This window comes from Seriola aureovittata, chromosome 13, assembly GCF_021018895.1.
Source record: "Seriola aureovittata isolate HTS-2021-v1 ecotype China chromosome 13, ASM2101889v1, whole genome shotgun sequence".
Classification (NCBI taxonomy): domain Eukaryota; kingdom Metazoa; phylum Chordata; class Actinopteri; order Carangiformes; family Carangidae; genus Seriola; species Seriola aureovittata.
The window spans coordinates 1,252,586-1,273,362 of record NC_079376.1 but is presented as its reverse complement, the minus strand read 5'-3'; the positions used below and the strand labels follow the sequence as shown (position 1 = coordinate 1,273,362).

At 45.7% G+C, this 20,777-nt stretch overlaps 1 protein-coding gene across 1 annotated transcript in view; it reads left to right on the top strand.

Annotated features, from left to right (window-relative positions):
• Positions 1-20,777, top strand: part of sptbn5 (spectrin, beta, non-erythrocytic 5) — a 46,422-nt gene that overhangs the window by 12,337 nt on the left and 13,308 nt on the right. Inside the window, exons 9-56 of the mRNA XM_056393828.1 lie at positions 302-435; positions 531-751; positions 1,277-1,415; positions 1,555-1,689; positions 1,806-2,048; positions 2,266-2,469; positions 2,621-2,827; positions 2,927-3,095; positions 3,413-3,549; positions 4,207-4,419; positions 4,590-4,742; positions 5,129-5,259; positions 5,342-5,593; positions 6,030-6,105; positions 6,196-6,407; positions 7,159-7,408; positions 7,591-7,730; positions 8,560-8,659; positions 8,852-9,022; positions 9,188-9,352; positions 9,960-10,049; positions 10,669-10,805; positions 11,302-11,488; positions 11,590-11,699; positions 11,927-12,017; positions 12,474-12,590; positions 12,677-12,834; positions 13,167-13,299; positions 13,634-13,779; positions 13,930-14,044; positions 14,122-14,232; positions 14,443-14,622; positions 14,701-14,904; positions 14,975-15,124; positions 15,212-15,316; positions 15,939-16,127; positions 16,223-16,378; positions 16,673-16,864; positions 16,946-17,041; positions 17,630-17,751; positions 17,821-17,935; positions 18,031-18,141; positions 18,626-18,747; positions 18,966-19,134; positions 19,220-19,402; positions 19,577-19,654; positions 19,748-19,920; positions 20,303-20,393. Of these exons, the coding sequence (XP_056249803.1) occupies positions 302-435; positions 531-751; positions 1,277-1,415; positions 1,555-1,689; positions 1,806-2,048; positions 2,266-2,469; positions 2,621-2,827; positions 2,927-3,095; positions 3,413-3,549; positions 4,207-4,419; positions 4,590-4,742; positions 5,129-5,259; positions 5,342-5,593; positions 6,030-6,105; positions 6,196-6,407; positions 7,159-7,408; positions 7,591-7,730; positions 8,560-8,659; positions 8,852-9,022; positions 9,188-9,352; positions 9,960-10,049; positions 10,669-10,805; positions 11,302-11,488; positions 11,590-11,699; positions 11,927-12,017; positions 12,474-12,590; positions 12,677-12,834; positions 13,167-13,299; positions 13,634-13,779; positions 13,930-14,044; positions 14,122-14,232; positions 14,443-14,622; positions 14,701-14,904; positions 14,975-15,124; positions 15,212-15,316; positions 15,939-16,127; positions 16,223-16,378; positions 16,673-16,864; positions 16,946-17,041; positions 17,630-17,751; positions 17,821-17,935; positions 18,031-18,141; positions 18,626-18,747; positions 18,966-19,134; positions 19,220-19,402; positions 19,577-19,654; positions 19,748-19,920; positions 20,303-20,393 (7,283 nt within the window). The remainder of the gene's footprint in view (positions 1-301; positions 436-530; positions 752-1,276; positions 1,416-1,554; positions 1,690-1,805; positions 2,049-2,265; positions 2,470-2,620; positions 2,828-2,926; positions 3,096-3,412; positions 3,550-4,206; positions 4,420-4,589; positions 4,743-5,128; positions 5,260-5,341; positions 5,594-6,029; positions 6,106-6,195; positions 6,408-7,158; positions 7,409-7,590; positions 7,731-8,559; positions 8,660-8,851; positions 9,023-9,187; positions 9,353-9,959; positions 10,050-10,668; positions 10,806-11,301; positions 11,489-11,589; positions 11,700-11,926; positions 12,018-12,473; positions 12,591-12,676; positions 12,835-13,166; positions 13,300-13,633; positions 13,780-13,929; positions 14,045-14,121; positions 14,233-14,442; positions 14,623-14,700; positions 14,905-14,974; positions 15,125-15,211; positions 15,317-15,938; positions 16,128-16,222; positions 16,379-16,672; positions 16,865-16,945; positions 17,042-17,629; positions 17,752-17,820; positions 17,936-18,030; positions 18,142-18,625; positions 18,748-18,965; positions 19,135-19,219; positions 19,403-19,576; positions 19,655-19,747; positions 19,921-20,302; positions 20,394-20,777) is intronic.

The following is a 20,777-nucleotide window of genomic DNA, read 5'->3' as shown; positions in this document are numbered from 1 at the left end:
TAAACTGAATATCGCCTTCGTGTTTGTTTTCAGTGTTTAACTGTCACTTATTCTAATCTCTCAGAGTGATTAGAATAAATATAAGAATAAATATAAAACGTTATTTTGTGATCACAGGAAACCAGAGTGATATGACGTCTTTGGCGTTTCATAATACGTTTTCTACATTATCTAATGTTGCTTTTCTGTGTGTGTGTGTGTGTGTGTGTGTGTGTGTGTGTGTGTGTGTGTGTGTGTGTGTGTGTGTGTGTGTGTGTGTGTGTGTGTGTGTGTGTGTGTGTGTGTGTGTGTGTGTGTGAAGGTAAAACCCTGAGCGACATAGAGAAGAGTTGGGTTTTGCTGGAGAGAGCCGAACACGAGCGAGAAGGAGCCCTGCAGGAGGCGCTGCTTCGTCTGGAGAACCTGGAGCAACTCGCCCAGAAGTTTGGGAGGAAGGTAAACACACCTGTCCTGATGAGCAGCTGGTGCCAGAGTGTGGGATGGATGATGGATGGATGATAGATTCAGTGGTTTTGTCTCTGCTCTCTCAGGCAGCGCTGAGGGAGGGGTATCTGGAGGACACGGTGCGTCTGGTCCGGAGGCAGGACGTCCGAGGTCTGTCCACCCTGGAGGAGGCTCAGGCGGCGGGCCGTCGTCTGGAGGCGCTCGCCACCGACGCTCTGGCCAGAGAGCCGCGGTTCAGTGCCCTGAGAGACATGGCCAAGACCGTCGAGAGAGGAAACTACCACAGCAAGGAGCAGATCATCCGGAGGTGAGAACGACCTCGGTCAGCTGGAGGAGTGAAGGTGGAACTGGCACCAGCAGCTCCGTCAGTCTGAAGATGAGGAAGTGATTTCAGTCAATGACAGAAAAATAACATCAGGTGTCACAGTGCAGCTCTATGATGTCATCATGGCTTTAGACATGTTTTCTCTTGTTCTGATTTTCTTAACAAGACTTCAGACTCTACAGTTAAATCTGAAGACGTGTTTTCATCAGCTGATTTCCGACCGCAGGACTTTAAGCTTCATGATGTGAAATTCTGACGGAGATGCTAACGATTAAAACGCAGACATGTAGAAGAGACGTTCAGCACGTTGAAACAAGTTTGTAAGAGAGTTTGGTGAGTCGGAGGTTTAAGATGAGAATACAGACACTTACTAATAATAGAGTCTGTGTTTATGTTGCTGATTCAGTTCTACTGTTTAAAACAAAATAACATCATCTTAATGTCAAACTATGAAGAACATCATACGGGACAGAATCATTTGTATGTGTGTATGTTTGTGTGTCTTAGGGAGGAGAGCATCAGCCGTCGATGGAAGGAGCTGCTGCAGCAGCTGCAGGAGCAGAGGGGGCTGCTGGGAAATGTAGTTGAAACTCTCAGTGTCCTCAGAGACATCGAACTCGTCTCCCAGGAGCTGAAAGAGCTGCAGGTTTGTTCAGGAGGAGACCAGGTGTGATTAAAAGTCTATATACAACAGATCTTCTTGTGTAAGATCAAAGTGATTCCCTCCCTCCCTCCCTCCCTCTCTTCTCTCTCGCTGCTCTCCCCCCTCCCCTCTTGGTCTTCAGTCCCAGGCCAGTTCCTCTGAACTGGGGAAGCAGCTGGAGGAGGTGGCTTCTCTCCTTCAGAAGCAGGATCTCCTGGAAGCTCAGATCTCAGCGCACGGTGAAACCATCGCCGCCATCAGCAGCGCAGCTCTGAGGGTACGACACCGTGTCCGGTATCACTGTCAGGTGAAGCTGTCAAAGGAGGTCAGGGGGTGAGAGAGATGTCGGCTCATCCCTGTCTCTCTCTCTCTCTCTCTCTCTCTCTCTTCCAGGGAAAAGTCAGAGACGGTCAGCAGATTCAGAGCAGAGTGAGAGCTCTCGACACTCAGTACAAGTCTCTGGTGTCGCTCAGCAGCAGCAGGAGGAGACAGTTGGAGGCTCAGTTGAGGTTGTTTGAGTTCTTCTATGACTGTGAGGAGCTGGAGGCGTGGCTGTATGAGCGCTGGTTGAAGCTGCAGGCGGCCGGACTCGGACGAGACCTCAACCACATCCAGCTGGCCCAACACAAACACAAGGTGAGACGCACAAGCTAAGCTAAACTAAGCTAAGATAAGACATGCTAAACTAAGATAAGGTGACTTAATGTCATAAGATTATATATTATTATATAGTATGGTAAATGAAATAGAATAGAAATGTAAACAACCCGAGTTACTAATTAGTGGGGATGATTCATCTACGGATGGATCAGGATGATCAACTTAATAAATGAATTTGATTTAATTCCATCAGGGGCTGGAGGCGGAGATCCAGGCTCAGGAGTCTCTGTACCAGGGGGTTCTGGGTCGAGGTCAGGATCAGCTGACCAAGCAGAGTCAGGTGAACCAGCGCGCCGTCCAGAAGTGGATCAAGACCTTAAAGAAGCAGTGGAGCCACCTGACGGAGGAGGTGACGGGACGCCGCAACAGACTGCAGGCTGCCGCTACCATCAAACAGGTAACCATGGAAATGCTTTAAACTTCTACCTTATATTAATTAATACATATCTCAGTCTTTCTCTGAACCTCCTGCTGTGTCCCTGTTTATGGGGCCTGGGTCCAGGTTTCCTCAGACCTCCCTGGTTTAAGACAGATGCTCCTCTGTGCAGTACTTTGCAGATGTGGCAGAGTCCGAATCCTGGTTGGGTGACAGGAAACCGCTACTGACCAGCGAGGATCATGGGAAGGATGAGTCGAGCACGGCGGCGCTGCTGCAGCGCCACGTACGGTTGGAGAAAGAGATGGTGGCCTACGCCTCGGAGATAAAGAGACTGTCGGAGCAGGCGAAGAGCGCAGCGCAGCAAACTGCTCTGACTGTGAGTATAGACTCAAATCTGTGAAGCTGCGAGGGTAAGTGTCGTCATCTCGCCACGTCTGAGGGCAAAACTGTGCTGACACTCACTCTACCTGTGTAGGCGGAGCCTCACCAGAGTAAAATGATCCAATACAGCGACTCATCGGGAGAGGAGGAGGGGCCAGGATCAGCGACATCATCACCTAGCGCAAAGGGTGGGAGGAGTTCTGTGAGCTCCGCCCCTGAGAGACAGGAGAGCAAGGCCAAGGTCCGCTTCAGATACAGCAGAGGTACTGCAGGTCTGATCTGTGTCACTGTTAAACAGCAGAGCATGATGGGAAATGACACAAACATTCAAAGTCAAACTCCAGTAATTATTAGTAAAAACCTTTAGACTCTGGAATAAAAGAGTTGGGATTAGTTCATAAGTCACACACCTGTCAGTATCTGTGGTATGAGTCATTTTTACACACATGTTATGTTTTCTAGTTGGGTCTTTTACTGGTTTATATAAAAGAATAATAGATGCTTCTGTAAGTTGTTGTTCTTGTTGCAGGACTCCCACGACCAGAGTCATTATATGAACTGATTGTTGTCTTGTGTTCAGGCCAGTTTCAATGGGATCGTAACGACATCATAACAATCGTCAGCACCGAGCCGGATGGAGACCGAGTTCTGGCCAGAGACGGCCAAGGAAACCAGCAGCTCATCCCCAAAACCTACCTGACCCTCCTCCCAGCCACCGTACGATCAATAATCAGTAACTTTTAAATAATGAATTTAACCATTGTCTCTGATCATTATAGGTAAATATGAATAGATATTGATATGTTTAGATAAATAATATTAAATGTTCCTTTTGGAGTTCCGCAAGGTTCGATGTTAGGCCCATTATTGTTTTAATTTTGAACACAGACGATAGAGTTAAGGTTTCCAAAACACTCAAAATGATTTTATTTGCAGATGATATAAATTTATTTTGTTGTGGTAAGAATTTTAAACAGTTTTGATGCTGTGGATTCAGGATGAGATATTCATCATCTTTGGTGATCCTGTAAGAAAATTAATACGCAAAGGAATGAGAGGATGTTGAAATTGTCTAAAATGAAATTTTTTGAATGATGAAAAATAGATAAGAACTCAAACTGCAGATAAATTATGTCAAAGTAAAAATAAATTATATAACCTTACATTACCTACAGTGTGGATGTTCAGGGAATTGCATGTTAAACAAACACAAATCCAATTATTATACTTCAGACGAGTTGTAAACAAAACTACAGAACTAATGAAGCCACTGTCTTTGAAATTAAAGAGATTAAAATTCAGAAACTTGTCAATTGTTTAGTTGTTTACAAGGTCATCACCTAATCTTCCTCCCGTCTTCATCACCCTCTTCAGACTGCTCCCCCCACCCCGCCTGTCTCCACCACTGGCGTGCCGGAAAGCCCGAGCAGGAAGCTGAGTCGTCCGAGGCGAAGCCGCTCGATGCGTCGCAGCACGACTGAGATCCAAACAACGATGCTGCCGGACCCACAGTACCAGAGAGACACTGTGGAGAGCACACAAACCGCTCTGGACCAGGACTACCACTCCCTGCACAACCTGGTCAAGGTGAGAGAGGGGCAGCGTGGGAAATGTAGTCTGATGATAATGGAGTTAAGATGAAATAAAACAAAGGAAACTGATGGTAAAGATGCAGTAAATTCAGACACACTTAAAGCTACATGCAGCTTCATGTGAGGCTCCCTTAAAGTAAGTTTCTGATTTGTTGTTGTTTTCAGTCGAAGACGAGAAGTCTGGAGGAGACGCTGCGTCTGCACCGATTCTACAACGGCTGCCAGGAGTTCGAGTCGTGGATGGAGGACAAGGAGAACGTCCTGAACACCTTCACCACCGACGCCGACAACCTGGGAGTGGTGCAGGCCAAGTATGAGGTGAAGACTTTACCCAATGTGATTACACAGCGGGGTGTGGTTTTATATCGAGTCACGTGCTGGAACTGTTGCCTGGCAACAACATCTTCGCGTGTGATTAAAACATCAATAATCAGACAGTAAATAAATAATAATTAAAGACCAGGTTTTGAAGGGTCCTGCTTAGGCAAGGTTTAAATATTTAAATATTGATTCTTTTTCAATACTATAATAAGTAATGGAGCATGTTAATGGGCATTACCCACAATGCCTTAGTGCAGAGCATAACTGCATGTACATGAAGACAACGTGTGGACTGTTATTAGCAGGTGGAGATGATGATGATGATGATGGTGGTGTAGAAAGACAGCCCAACAGATTTAACCTGTATTGACTTCCTGTTTTAGAACTTCCTGACTGAGTTGGCAAGTGGGCGTGGCCGGTTGGATGACATCATCAAAATGGCGGAGGAGCTGGTGAAGAGTCGGCACAGTAAACACAGAGAGATCCAGGCCAGACAGAGGACGATTTCCAACAGGTAGAAACCATCAAAATCAAGCAGAGTGTAGACATGTGACCTGGACTGAAGCAGCTGATTCAGGTCTCCTCCGTGTCCTCAGGTGGGATCGGATCCAGCAGCTGAAGGACGAGAAGGGCCACGAGCTGCTGAGTACGGCAGACGTGCAGTCCTTCCTGCGGAGCTGCGAGGAGGCTAAAGGTCAGCTGCAGGGTCAGCTGTCCCGGCTTGACGTCGTGGACGTGGGCTGCAGCTCCTTCACCCTGCTGGCCGAGGAGAAGAACCAGGCTCAGGCCCTCAGAGACATCCAGACCCTGGAGGGCAAGATCGCCTACCTGAAGAGCGTCGCCAAGATGTACGGCTCTGAGTTAGGCTGTAGGACTGTTACAGAAAAACTAAGAATAATTAGTTTGTTTCCTTGTAAAAGAAGGAACCAAGAGGAGGAGGTGGTACGAAGAGGATGGTAAAGATTTAAAAGGACACGTGTTACTTTTGTTGGAGGTTGAAGTTGTTCCCCTGATGGCAGAGAGATTCTTGCTGCTAAATTTTATTGAAGACTAATGAGAGTCGCTGTGGATCTTTGATAGTGACCACCACTCTTCCTCTTTTAATTTGTGCTGTAAAACCCAATAAACAAATGAGACAGAAAAAGAAACTAATTAGGAGACAAAGCAGAAGTGTTTTAAAACAATAAAAATTTTGTCACTGATTTGGTGTTTTTCACGTGAACCATCTGAGGTGAGAAGTTTACTGCATCTCATAGTCCCGGATGTTTGTTTCCTGTGCTGCAGGAAGCAGGACTGCAGTCCGGCAGAGAGTGCAGCCATCATGGAGGAGGTTCGGGGTCTCGAAGCTCTGCTGAAACAGGTTAGAGTTCAATTCTAACCTTCTGCCAGAAGACAGAAAAGGAGGAATTAATCTACTTAAAAATAACGACCTGCATGGGTTGTCTCCCAGGTGAAGCATCAGGCTGCAGACAGACAGCGCCTCCTGGAGGAGGCCCGCAGGCTGCAGAGCTTCCAGCAGCAGGCCAAAGAGCTGCAGCGCTGGGCCGGTTCAGTGCAGGACCGTCTCCTGCAGGAGGAGGCGGCCGCTGACGTGGCCTCAGCCATCGCCCTGCTGGAACAACACCAGGAGCTTCGGCTGGACATGGAGGAGCAGAGGAGCAGGTAAAGAGGAGGAGTCAGGAGGTACCGCCACAATAAAACACAACACAGGTTATTACTGTGGCCTCAATGCTTAGAGAAAATATTCTAATCTATAACAGAAAGAACAGTTACTTTATTTCTAAGAAACAAAACAGAAAAATTTGAAGCAAATTTGACCAGATTTCATTTCACTTATGGACGTCTATAGCTGTCAATACGAAATTAAATAATTTAATAATTTTTTTTTATTTGAGTGCACATATGTGATAAAATTTTATAAAATTTTTAAATATAACTTTAATATTTTTATATTTTGAAAATAAATAATTTCCTAAATTAATTATTTTTTGCGTACTCTAAACACAACACTGCCTTAATAAGAAGAAAAAGACATTGACCTTTAATTCATTTTCTTCTATTAGAAATTATTTAAAATCATAATTTTGATCAAAATGCAAAAATTTTAAATATAAAATACATTTGAAATTTAAAATATATTCATGTCAATGGTGATTCCATTTAAATTTTTATTTTGACAGTAATTGTGTATTTTCGATGAGATTCCATTGTCAATCACTGATTTAGCAGTTTTAATGTTGAAATCATTAAAGTTATGCACAAAAAGAGAAATGTAAGTAGATTCAGGGAACTGAACACATTTTAGCCTTATTTCCATTATAATTTCAATTAATCAAGTTATTGTTCTTATTAATAAATATTGTGAATGAATAATTACAGTGTAAATGACCAGTACAGTGTGTTTGTGTCTCAGGCTGAAGGAGATGGAGAAGTTGGGGGAATCTCTTCAGCGGGGCTCCTCTAATAGGACGACGGGTGGTGTGGACATCCAGGAAACCCTGGACAATCTCTCTTCTGATTGGTCCAAACTGGACAACATGTGGACCAGTAGGAAGCAGTATTTGGAGCAGCAGGTGGAGCTTCAGAGGCTGAACCAGGAGGGAGACCGGATTGAGGCGGCGCTGTCCGGACACGAAGCCCGACTGAGGGTCAAAGACGTCGGGGTGAGGACGCTTCACTCTGATCTGTTTTCATGGTCCATCGACCCTGAAAGTGAAACTTGACTTCAGTTAGATTCCTGAATATACGTAGATTAAACTGAGACATGAAAGCAGTGCTTCGAAACGTAAAACCTGCTGAATAACTTCTGTGTATATTGATTATCTCTCTGCGCTCACTGATGCAGGACTCGGTGGACAGTGTCCACAGTCTGCTGGGTCGACAGGAGGAGCTGGAAGGTCTCCTGAAGGCTCTGGACCAACGAGTCCATCATTTCAGAGAGCGCAGTCTGGAGCTCATCAACCAGCAACACTACGCCGCAAAACAGTAAGAGAACACAGGTGGAAATTTGTCTCTTTGTTCAATATGGAGAAGATACAACAATGAAGGTTTTGACTTGGTCTGTATTTACCTGAAGTAGGTAACACCTGGACAATATGGATCTAATTATCATCACAATATTAATAATTATATGAATATTAATAAGAATTGTTTTCAGCAAAAACAAGTTGTGAAGACAACACCTGTGAATCATCACTTTTTAAAAAGCGATTCGGTTTTAGCTGAGTGAGCTGATTGGTTGATTAATCGACGAGTAGACGACGAAGCAACCGGCAACTAAACACAATGATCTGGCAACTGAGACGAGGAAACACAAGCCTACGCATACACTGAAGGCTAATTAACTAATGAGACACGTGGCACAGCAAAACAACACAGAACACACACAAGGTGAAGTAAGTAATTTCAAAATAAAACAGGAAATGCAACACACGGACGGAGGTTTCTCTCACCAGTCCTGTTGTTTTCACATCGTCAGTTCAAACATCGATATTATAAAATCATACATTATCACAGCTTTAAAGTAATTTTTAAATAACTTATATAAAAAAATGATTGTCAATTTATTATCAGATATTTTTTAATTTCTGGCAAAAACAACATAACAATTGAACAGATTTTCAGCCCAAAGAACTGATGATCAAAGGTAATTAACTTCACTAGTCTTTATTTATCTATTTATTTATTTTTTAATTTGGACAACAACATCTTGATTAACCAATAAGTTTCCAGTGCAAGTCCAACAATCAAACCTAACTAGTGGTGATGGAGCATGTTATGTAATTCTGTTTAAACTACTGAGTTAATGTTTCAGCATGAAGGAGAGGAGCAGGAGCATCCAGACGGCCAACGTGAGGCTGAAAGACAGCAGCACTGAGAGGAGGAGTCTGCTGCTGGCCTCCAAGAAATACCAGGTATTCTCATATCATCACACCAGGACCAACCTGTATGTAAAGACAGGTTATCAGTTCCATTCTTTGTTTGATTTGTTTATCCGTCCATTAAACCCTTCGGTCTCTTGTAGTGTCGTCGTGTTAAAAATGTTGTAGCAGCGTTTTTTTCAAACGATAGTGTGTCATTAGTTTCCCTGACGTTTGGTGCTGCAGGAGTTTCAGAGGGACGCAGACGAGCTGCTGCTGTGGATGGAGGAGAAGTTTAAGGTGGCTGAGGACGAGTCGTACCGCGACCCCACCAACGTCCTCCACAAGCTCAAGAGACACGAGGCAGCTGAGAAGGAGATGCAGGCTAACCAGGTCTGGCTGGACAGACTGGTTCAGGTAAACTGCTCCCCTCCGGTTCTTCTCTAGTTAGTTAGTAGTTAAAACAGCTGTTTCTTTGATAGTTTGCGTAATTTGTGAAGAGACACTAATACAATGAAGAAGACATTTACTTTACTAGTGTCACTTTTCATAAACACCTTACATGCGTTTGTGTGTGTTGAGCTGGGACAGGAGATGCTGGCTGAGGAGCACTACAACAGTCAGAGCATCAGCAGGAAGTCCACTCAGCTCAGCAGCCGGTGGAGGAGACTGCAGGACAAGATGGCCGACAGAGGAGACAAACTGAGACAGGCGGGACAGCAGGAACAGCTGATGGAGCTGCTGCAGGTAAATACCTCAGTAACTGACTAACCTTAGCTATCTAAACTGACCAGTTCACCACTGGTATTGACTAGCTAGCAAACTGAGCTAACTGACTAATTAAAACTGATGCCTAGCTGAACGAATGGCTAACTAACAAACTGAAACACAACTGGATAACTGATTAATTTAGCCAACTGACTACTAACCTACCTCCTGACTGTCTGGCTGATAAACAGGCTAACCAACTAGCTGAATGTTTAATGTTAGCTAACTGACTGATACTGAACTGGTTAGCAAACAAGCTAGTCAACTGACTAACCCTCGCTGTCTAAGTGACGGAAGTATTAGCTAACACACTGGTTGACTGACAACTGGATAATATAGTTAACTATCTTACCGGCTTACACACCAGCTAACCACCTTGCTAACTCTTGACTAAGTTAGATATTGGCTAACTGACTGGCTATCAGAGTAACCTAGCTAGCTAATTAACTGATCAGCTAACCAACAGTGTAACAAACCAGCTAACTGAACAACTGATGAACTGACTAGCTAACTACTGAGTGATAACTTAAAGCTCGGTAACTAGTTTAGCTAAATAAACGCTGATGTTCTTCGTGTCCGTCCTCAGGATGCCAAAGTGAAGATTGAAGCCATCCAGTGGATGCTGAACAACGCTGCCAAAGGTCACGACCTGCGCTCCAGTCGACAGCTGCTGAAGGTGAGGACACTGATATAACACCTGTCCACTGTTTTTAAATTTATTTATTTAATGTTTATTTGTTTATGGACAAATATATAGTATGAAACAAAGCAACATACCAGAGCATTTATATCTCAAGCTGATTTACATGTCGTTAGATGAGCCTTTAAAATACAAGAAAATACAAACAAAACAAACAAGCTGTTTACAAACGATGATACAATAAACAAGGTAGATGGATTGGGGATGCAGGAGGCAGAGGAGTCATTATTATTATTATTATTATTATATTATCTTACATTTTTAAACTTGCTACATGTGCTAAATGTTGCTACAGCTGTTTCATCAACATTTTTACGTTTTTTTTTTAATTACTTTTTAAGTTTTACTTTTACATGTTAAATAGTGACCTAGATCTGAAGTGCTTGGGACATTTGATCTTCAGCTAAGGAAGTTACCAACAATGTTTTCTTATGTTGTGTATTTATTAAAAAAGAAAACTAAAATTCTGTAAGATGAATGTGTCCGTCTTCTCTGGGGGACAAATTTTATAATGGAGACGCTTTTTTCTAAATGACCAAACGACTGTGCTTCAGGGAAAGGGGTGAATTTATGAAACAGCTGTTTGTGTGTGAAGGAGCATCAGCAGCTGGAGCAGGAGGCCAAGGAGCTGGCGGAGAAGATCAACTCCATCGTCAGCAGGGCCAAACACCTCGCCTCCAACCACTTTGACTCTCACAGGATCCTCCAGGAGACCGACACGTACCTCACTCTGTGAGTCCACGCTGCAGCGTGTTAACAGCTGGATTTAGCAACAGCTGCACTGATGATACTAATTTCTTTATCGGGAGCAGCTCAGGCATCAACTACAGACCCGAGTATTTCACTTCTATTTTCAGACGTTGTTGAAGTCGCTAGAGTAAAATAATTATTGTAAAATGATGTGAGGGGATAGTTTTTCTGCTTCTTACAAAGGTGCTGAACCATAATACTCTTCACACTGTAAACTTTACAAAGTAAGTTTAGCATAAAATACTACAATGATAATGTGCTGTAAATAATTTCAAAGGGTCCATTTCTCTACAGCGAATATATAGAAGTGACTTTCCAGAATGCAGCAGGTTTTTAGGTTCTATTTAAAATCAAAAACTTTGCCAATAAAAGAATCAGATAAATTATATGAGCAGTAAAAAAGTATCTGGTTAACATAGTTGACTGAACACAGGAACCTGAACCAGATGGTGTTGACTTAATGAGGTCTGTGCCGCAGGTTCAAATCCCTCCAGAAGCCTCTGGACCGGCGTCGAGCTCAGCTGGAGGCGTCGGTGCTGCTGTTTGGGTTTTATCACGATGTGGACCTGGAGCTCAGCTGGGTCTCTGAACACCTTCCTGCCTCTGGGTCCACAGGGTACGACAAGTCTCTGGCTGGAGCCATCAGCCTCATGCAGAAACACAAGGTAAACGATTATAATAATAACAATAATGATGATGGGGATCATTTGTGATCAACCTGTAAGTTTGCTTATTTAAAGCCTCGTGTGTGTGTGTGTGTGTGTAGGATTTACAGGCTGAAGTGAACGCCCACCAAAAACACCTGAACCACGTCCTGGAGAAGGGGCGGAGCCTGGCCAAATCCAGCAAATCAGACGGAGCGGACGTGCTCCAGAGGTGCTCATTTCTCTCAGGGGTTGAAATTTTTTTTTTTTTTTTTAATGTCAGAGATTCCTCTTTTGTTTTGCATCTTTAGTTTATGAAGAAAGATTCGTGACCAGAACAAGAATTTGAACAAACATCATTAAAGTCTCTCTACTGTTCATGAAACACTGTGTGAAACGTTTTTTCTGTTCTCTCATTGTGACGTTTTGGTCTTACCTGTGTCTGCTGTTTTTTTGCAGGTGCAGCCACCTGAGGGCAGAATGGGAGGAGCTTGAGGAGGCCTGCAAAAGGAGAGCAGCCCACCTGAGCAAGGCCATCACCAGAGAACAGGTGAGAGGGACGGAGAGGTGATGATTACTTTGAGAGGTATCTAATTATTGTCTTATTGTTGGAAATAACTCCGTCAGGTCTCATAGAAAACTTTTTTTGATGTTTTACTTACTTATGAACAATCGAGTTTGCTTTTAAACAACAAACCAGTTTTATCAATATCAAAAGTATCAGTAAAATCAGTGGTTAGCTTTAGATTAGCTGAACTATACTTCACATAATGTTTGAGCTACAACTTCTTCCTTTACATTATTTAGATGCTTTATGAAAATAAAATGAGCCAATCTATAGAAGTGAAATAATCAATAACGTTATAGTTTAGCACTGGATGCAAACAACAGAGAAGGAGTAGATTTCTCTACATGTCCAATGATAGTGAGTCATTGTATTTGCATGTTACATTAAGTTTCAGTGAATATAAAGAACTGAGTGCGTCTGAACGTGATCTGTCCTCAGCTGCTGCTGGACTGCTCAGAGCTGGAGTCCAGGCTCACGGAGACTCTCAGTCTGGTGACCAGTGATGACTATGGCAAAGACCAACTGGCCACACAGAGTCTCATCACCAAACATCAGGTACAACACACACTGTGAGTGAGAAGTCTGAACCGAAACAAGAGGAGACCTGGATGTCTGTGAACAGTCCCCTCCTGGTCCTGCAGGTGTTGGAGGGCCAGCTGGAGGTGCTGGAGGTGGAGGTGGAGGAGCTGGGAGACCAGGTGGATCAGGCGGTCCAGAACTGGAGTCTGGAGGAGCTCAGCAGACCCTACAGCCACCTGAGCAGCCTGCACCAGCAGCTGCAGCACCAGGCTGCTCTCAGGTAAAGCTCCAAACTGCAAATACAGAGTTTTAACGTTGAGGAATAATCCAAGATTTTTATTTCTCTCTGTTGTTGCTGCTGATTTTACAATTCATTTTAAAGCATATCACTATATTGTTTTATAAGTGTAATCAGTCCCAGTGCTGTGCACAGGTTCTCTGAATGCCTCAGTGGAGACAGTCTCACGCTTCCAACCTCATTAATACCATAATTGATTGATCCTTGATAATAGCTGCGTCTGCTCTTAGTTGCTTTATATCCTGTTTTTTCAAATGGAAAATGTTCGGTGGCTGACCCGCCTGTGCACATGTGGTCTCACTGTCTGCTGTCAGGGGTCAGAGGTTACAGGAAGTCTTCCACCTCCATGAGTTCACACGTGAATCCTCAGAGCTGGAGGACTGGATGATCCGGCAGAGACAGACGGCAGAGTCTCAGGACCTGGGCAACGACTACCAGCACGTTCAGGTGACGCCTGTCTAACTAGGGTAGAGCCGTACAGATGAATCAGCAGGTCTGACATTATTACAGGCCGATCGTCACGGATTACAGGTTTATTATTATCTGTATGTAAAGCACAGTGCAAGAGTGAGGACGCTCTCAAAAATAAAACCATGAAAACAGAAAAAAACGAAATGAGATCAGTATTTTAAGTGGCTAAAACTGTTGCTCAGTGCTGTTTATCGTAATGTGATCGTTACGTCCTGATCACAGGAAAACTCTTCCTCTCAAGATCTGATGATGATGCTGTTTTAAAAACAATGAAGCTGAAGAGTGTCTGTGTTTGTTGTGGACGTGTCAGTTGCTTCGTGGGAAGTTTGAGGGTTTCCTGAAGCAGCTGGAGGTCGGAGAGGAGCGACTGCAGAGCTGCAGCGACGTGGCCGCTCGACTCATCCGCAGCAAACACCCGCAGAGCGCCGCGGTCAGAGAGACGCTGCAGCAACTCGGGTACAACGCACTGTAAACACTGTGACCTGTGCAGGCTGCTCAGACGCCCACATTCAGCTACGCACCTGATTTATGATTATTATTATTATTCTGTGCTCGTTTTCTGTTTGTTCTTTTTTTTGTGTTAATCCTGACGTTGTCCGTGTGCAGTGCATGCTGGGAGGATTTAAAGGAAGTGGCCAGAGAGCGTCAGGATCAGCTGCAGAGAGCCGAGGAATGTCACCGCTTCTACCAGGATCTGACTGACGCGCTGACGCTCATCAAGGTATCTGTCCTTTCTGCTGAAGTCCAACGTCTCAGTCTTCACGTCTCTCTCTCTCATCTTTCTCTTTTCCTCTGTAGGAGCGACAGAAAAGCATCCCCGACGACATCGCGAAGGATCTGCGAGGAGTGATGTCACAGCTGAGGAAACACGAGGCGCTGCTCCACGAGCTGGCCGCCACAGAGCAACAGGTACAGACTCACAGAGGCGAGAGGTGATGAGTCATAACCCGGCGTCACAGAACCAAATGTGGGCCAGCTCGACACTCAGTTGGCAGATTATTAGGAACACCCGGCTACAGCTCACACAGTCTGATCCAACATGGAGGAGGTGTTTCTGTGATTTAGCCTTCTCTCATTCATATAAAAACGTGTGTGTGTGTGTGTGTGTGTGTGTTAAAGTTGCAGGAGCAGCTGGACGCCGTTGACCCCATCCTGGACCTCTGCACACCTCAGCTGAAGCTCCGCCTGCAGGACGTGCAGCAGGAATTGGTGGAGCGGTGGGAGGAGCTACGACTTCACACCGAGCAGAGGGAGGAGGAGCTAAAACTGGCGTGTCAGCGATACCTGTTCCTGAACACGGTGAGGATCAGACCGACGGGCGAACGAGTCGACCTCTGACTCGTCAGATCTGACCCATGTTTTCTTTGCGCGCTCCAGGCGCAGGACTACCTCCTGTGGTGCAGCCAGCTGATCGGTGCGATGGCCGCCGAGGAGAGCATCAGCGACGTGGCCACCGCCGACCTCCAGCTCGCTCAACATCAGCAGCTGTGGGCCGAGATGGAGGCCAGACAGGAGACCTACCAACAGGCCCTGGACGTGGGGGAGGAGCTGCAGACACATGACAGGAACAACAGGAAGGAGGTGAGGACGACACGGAGGTTTGAGACGGTTGATATGCTGATATGTTTATTTTGGCTGCTGTTTCCTTCAGGTGGTGGAGAAGCTCGATGCTCTGCAGGCGGAGAGAGACAAACTGGAGCATCAGTGGAACAAGAAGCAAAGCTGGTTGGAAACGGTTCATCTGGAGCAGGTCTTCTACAGGGACGTCAACAGCATGGACAAGACCTCCAGCTCACAGGAGGTACGTTCACCCTCTGTGTTTGTTCTGGAAGATAAAAGATAATTATCTGTCCTGTCGCTGGTAAAATCCTCTGCGTGGTGTCTGCAGATCCTGCTGCAGAACGGCACTCTGGGAAACACGGTGGACGAGACGGAGGGTCTGATCAAACGTCATGAAGCTTTTGAGAAGCTGCTCAGCTCACAGGACGACAAGGTCTGTTCTGCTTCTCTGCAACTAACCATTATTTTCTTTTCTTAATCAATTCTTTAATCGTTGAATTGCCAAAATAAAATTTAAAGTTCCCATAGTCAAAGACGACGTTATAAATATTTCATTTTCAACTATTTCAAACAGAGAAACCGGTAAATCATCACGTTGGAGAAGCTGGAGAATGTTTTACATTTTTGCTTTATGAATGACTTGAAAGTTTGATTGATAACCAAATATTGATTATCACCTTCCATGCAGTTTGTTTTTTTGTTTGTTTTTCAACTAAACGCTTTCAGCAAAACACAACCTGTGGCAGGGGGGCGAAACAAAATATAATATCTCGATTATAGTTACTTTGTCATTGTTTTTTATTGACATATTATTTGTAATTTATTATTTGTTTAAATTATTTTTTTTCTTGACTGAAAAACTTTTTATATGATGAGAAATAGTGCGATATCTGATATTATTGAACGTCAGTTCGAGCCTAGCGGCAGAGTTATAGCTCCTCACAGTGAACTGGAGACTCATCCAATCAGAGTTGATCGACCTCGTTTTCTTCAGGTCACCGTCGGCTTCTTTTACGATATTTAAATGTAATTGCTGCCTCTCTCTCTCGGTGCAGCTGTCGGCTCTGAAGGAGCTGGCTGAGCGACTGAAGAAGCAGCTCAGCAGAGAGAAGAGTGGGCGGGTGCAAACCAAACTCAAAGCCCTCCTCCAGAGACGGGACAGGATCAGGGAGCTGTCCGTCAAACGCAGGGAGGAGCTGGAGCTCTCCAGGATGCTTTGTATCTTCAACCGAGATGTCGCCCAGGTATTCAGCCGACCAATCGGAGACCACCACAGTGTATGTGGCAGCGCGGCGATCGGTTCGGCTATTATCTGACTGTTTGTGTTTGCGTCCGTCAGGCTGAGGAGTGGGTGTCTGAGCGGATGCAGAAGATGGCGGAGGACGGTAAGGCCGACCTCAGCAATCTGCAGACCAAGATGAAGCTGCTGCAGAAACATCAGGTGTTCGAGGCCGAGATCCTGGCTCACAGCGAGATCATCAGCTCTGTGCTGCGGGTAAGACAAGCTGCAGGTAGAAATCTGACACGGAGAGACGTGAGTGGATGAGACTAAAGTTGAGCAACGAAAAGGTCAAATCAGAGAAGAAGAGAAATGGTGAGATTCAACATCATGAGCAAGAAGATAAACCAGTGGAATGAAAGGAGGGAAGTTGAACAAGATGAATTTAGATGTGTGATGATGAAGAGGAGGAGAGAGACTGAGACCTGTCTTCCTGTTTAGAACTAAATGAAGGGATCCTGTCGCTGTCATGAAGAAAGGATCTTTATTTACCTTGTTCTGTTCCTCCAGGCCGGGGAGGAGCTGGTCTCCCTTCATCACCCAAGGTCCAAGGAGGTGAAGAGGAGCGCCGCCGCCCTGCAGCTCCACTGGGAGGAGCTGAAGAGAGCCGTGGCCACCCGCGGGAAAGCCCTGGAAGACAACAGAGACTTCCTGGAGTTCCTGCAGAAGGTGGAAGAGGTGGAGACCTGGATCAGACACAAGGTGAGAGGAGGACGGAGGGACGGAGGGATGAAAACCTGGATCGCTGTGTAACGCTTCCTCTCTGACCCGTCTGTGTTTCAGGAGGTGATGATTAATGTGGGAGATGTTGGGAAAGACTACGAACACGGAGTTCAGCTGCTGAAGAAACTGGGCGAGTTCAGGGGAAGTGGAGACGGGGTGAGTAAGAGCCTGTTGTCTGACTGAACATGTCCAGATCTCCTCCTGTAATTCTGCTTTTACTCATAAATATCAACAAACACGTCGCATTTACTACCGCTGCTTCACAATAAAAGCCTCCTGCTGACTTCCTGTTAATAGAAACTGTTGATATCAGCACTAACTTGACTCAGAAACGTCCCACAGATTCAGATAGAAAGGTGTTGAGAGCTGAACACAGAGAGACTTTGGAATAGGCCTCATTCATTTTTTAATCAGACCGATGCTGCTACTTGCAGTTTTGTTGTCGGTCAGTTTAAGATAGCAGGGAGCGGTGGAGTTCAGTGACCTTTCAAACTCTCACTGTACAGATGTGTTTCACACCTGGACGAGATCCGTCACACCTGCTGCTCTGGAGGATCACTGTAGCGTGATTGTCCAGATGAGATTAGCTAATTGGTTGTGATTGGGCTGTGATCTCCTCACCAGCGGAAACACTTGTTCACGGCTTAATGCAGGAAATTGAAAGTGATCATGTGATCAACTGCCTTATAGAGCGCGCATGTTATTGATTGCGGCGACGTTAATGCGGGTTTGTTTAATCTGTAGGAAGCGACGGTGGACGACGCTCACATCACGGCCATCAACAGACTGGCGTCCAGACTGGAGAGGAGACGGAGCGCGGACGAGCTGGCGACCGTCAGACAGAGGAGACAGCAGCTCAACGACAGGTAACATGAACTCACACCTGCGCAGGTCGCGTTCTCCGCTTCACGCCGACGTATCTCGTCTTTTTCCAGGTGGAGCAAATTTCACGGAGATCTGAGCACGTACAAGAAGAAGCTGGAGGCGGCGCTTGTGATCCACGCCCTCATCAGAGAGCTGGAGGAGGTCCGGGACCGAGCCAACGAGAAGGTCGGTCCCGCGTCAGATCTCGCGCTGACGCTCACATACGTGTCGAGGAAGCTCAGCTGTTATATCTGAATGAGGTTCGTTGTGCGTCCCTGTAGATGCTGCTGCACGGTCAGGATTGCGGTTTTGATGTGGAGAGCGTGGAGAACCTGATCAGACGCCACGAGGAAACGGAGAGAGAGGTCGGGGTCATCCAGGAGAGGTCGAAGGTGAGAGGAGGGTCGCTTTGACCTTCACCATTAAATCTGGACAGCAACATGATGATGGATGACAGCGTCACTGACCTTGTTGTCTTTGCTAGCAGCTACAAGTATCTTCGCTGTAACTAAGCAACCAACTGCAGAGTAGACAATCTGCTTCCTGTTTACACCGGCACGCACATGCCCAGTGAGCATTAATGGTTGGAGATCATTTTCGTTTGAACACCATTTTAAAATGACGTGACTTGTTTCCTTTAGCGATGACGATGAGCTCGCAGCAGGAAGGTAGAAAACGCGTTGCTTGCATATGCACATCATCAATATTTATTAATGTTATTTATTAATGAAGCAATTTTCTTCTTGTATTTAACGTTTCCCACGTATTTTCCTTCAGCAGTTCAGTCTGTTTTTTATTTTCACATTTGACATGGAGCATCATTAGGTAAATTCTATGAAGGCGCTAATGACTGCGTTGGTGACCTCTGCCCCCCAGGCTCTGGAGACGCAGGTGTCGGATCACCTGAGGGCTCGATCGGTGATGAGCGACAACCTGAAGAACAAACAGAAGGAGGTGCAGAAGGCTCTGAAGACTCTGGACAAAGAGGTCAAACACCGGTGAGGATGAACCATTTTATTATTATAGTGATTTTACGGCAAATATATATCAAACAGCTTTTTATTAAGACACTGTTAATTATGGAACCGTTTTAAAATCATGGCTTGAAAGTCAAACTCTTCTCTTTGAAAGTCGTGATATTGATGTGAAACAAACGTGGCTTGAGCCTCGTGGTGTGATTTAACAGATGGGCTCATGGGAAATGTTGTTCGTTTAGGAAGGAGAAGCTGCAGGAAGCTCACCAGCTGCAGCTGTTCAAAGCTAATCAGCGCCTCCTGCTGGAGTGGAGCGTCAAACAGAGCAGCGAGCTGGCAGAGAAAAGTCTCCCCAAGACCCGAGCCGAGGCCGAGCGGCTCATCATGGAGCATCAGGACTGGAAGGCGAGCGTTGCCCCTCCCCCTCCTGATATACTGCGTCTGTGTGGTGGATCAGATGTAACAGTAAACCCTGTCTCTGCGTTTCCAGACAGAGATCAACGCCCGCACCGAGCGCATTGACTCTGTCCGGGACTTCGGTCTGGGCCTGATCCGGTCCGGCCACAGTTCCAAGGCAGAGATCCAGAAAGCTCTGAACCAGCTGGAGGAGGCCAAAGCCGGACTGGACCGAGCCTGGCTGAACCGCAACACGACGCTGGAGCAGGCGCGAACCCTGCAGGTGACGATCAGGGATCAAGAAGAATGATCTCAGCACAGGGCCAAGTTACCTACTAGTTAAACTAGTTACCTACTAGTTAAAAGTTCTGCAAACTCTGCTGTAGTTCTGTTTGTTGGACTTTCTGTTCTCCTGAATACACGCGTGACTCAGTGTAACACGGTCTCCCTGCTGCAGGTCTTCCTGGCCTCGGTGGAGCAGTGTGAGAGCTGGCTCAGCAACAAGGAGGCCTTCCTGTCCAATCAGGACCTGGGGGTAAAGATGACTTTGTTTGGAAACCTGATCTGTTCTGTCTGGGGGAAGTTTTCAGGTTGATGGGAGTATTTTCCTTCTCGTCTGTGTCTGCAGAGCTCGGTGACGGAGGTGGAGACTCTGCAGAGGAAGCAGACTCAGTTTGAGGAGGCTCTGGAGGCTCAGGTGGACCAGGTGGACCAGGTGGAGAAACTGGCCCAGACGATGGTGCAACAGAAGCACTACGACTCGGACAACATCAGAGCCAAGAGCAAAGCGCTGGCTGCCAGGTTAGAGCGTCACGGCGCCACAGACAGTGAAGCTGCTCACTGACGGGACGGAAAGTTAAAGTGTCTCCAGAAGCTTCCGGATCTCGTTTGTTAAATAAACGTTATCGACCCACAGTCCCACCGTTCTTCCAGTCGGTGTCATAAATATCTGTTATATCATTGATCACATGCTCAGGATTTAATGGAACATCAGTGTGTTTAAAGTGTCGATTAAATTTAAACAAATGTTCAGGGATTTGATAGAGAACACAGCGTTGAGAGGATGATTTATTTATTATTGTATACATATGTTTTTTCCCTCCATGAACACTTTGATAACCTCACCTGTGTGTCTGCTCACCTGTGTGTCTGCTCACCTGTGTGCCTGCTCACCTGTGTGTAGGCGGAGTCAGCTGCAGCAGCAGAGCAGATCTCGTCACAAAGCTCTGGATCAATCCCTGCAACTGCAACAGTTTTTATCCAGCAGCTACCAGGTACTCTACTGACCTCTACTGACCTCTACTGACCTCTACTGACCTCTAGTGACCTCTACTGACCTCTAGTGACCTCTACTGACCTCTACTGACCTCTAGTGACCTCTACTGACCTCTAGTGACCTCTACTGACCTCTACTGACATCTAGTGACCTCTACTGACCTCTAGTGACCTCTACTGGACTTTAGTCATCTCTGTTCTATTCATCTCCATCCTGCCGTGTTTAAATCAGTCTTCTGGTGTGTATGTGTTTTCTAAATTGTGTGAGTTTAGTTGAGTTGAGTTTAGTTTAGTGGAGTGGAGTTTATTTATTTATTTGAGGGACGATACAGTTTAACATACTTTAAATGCAAACCATGAAACTAAAGTGTTGCACAAAGAGT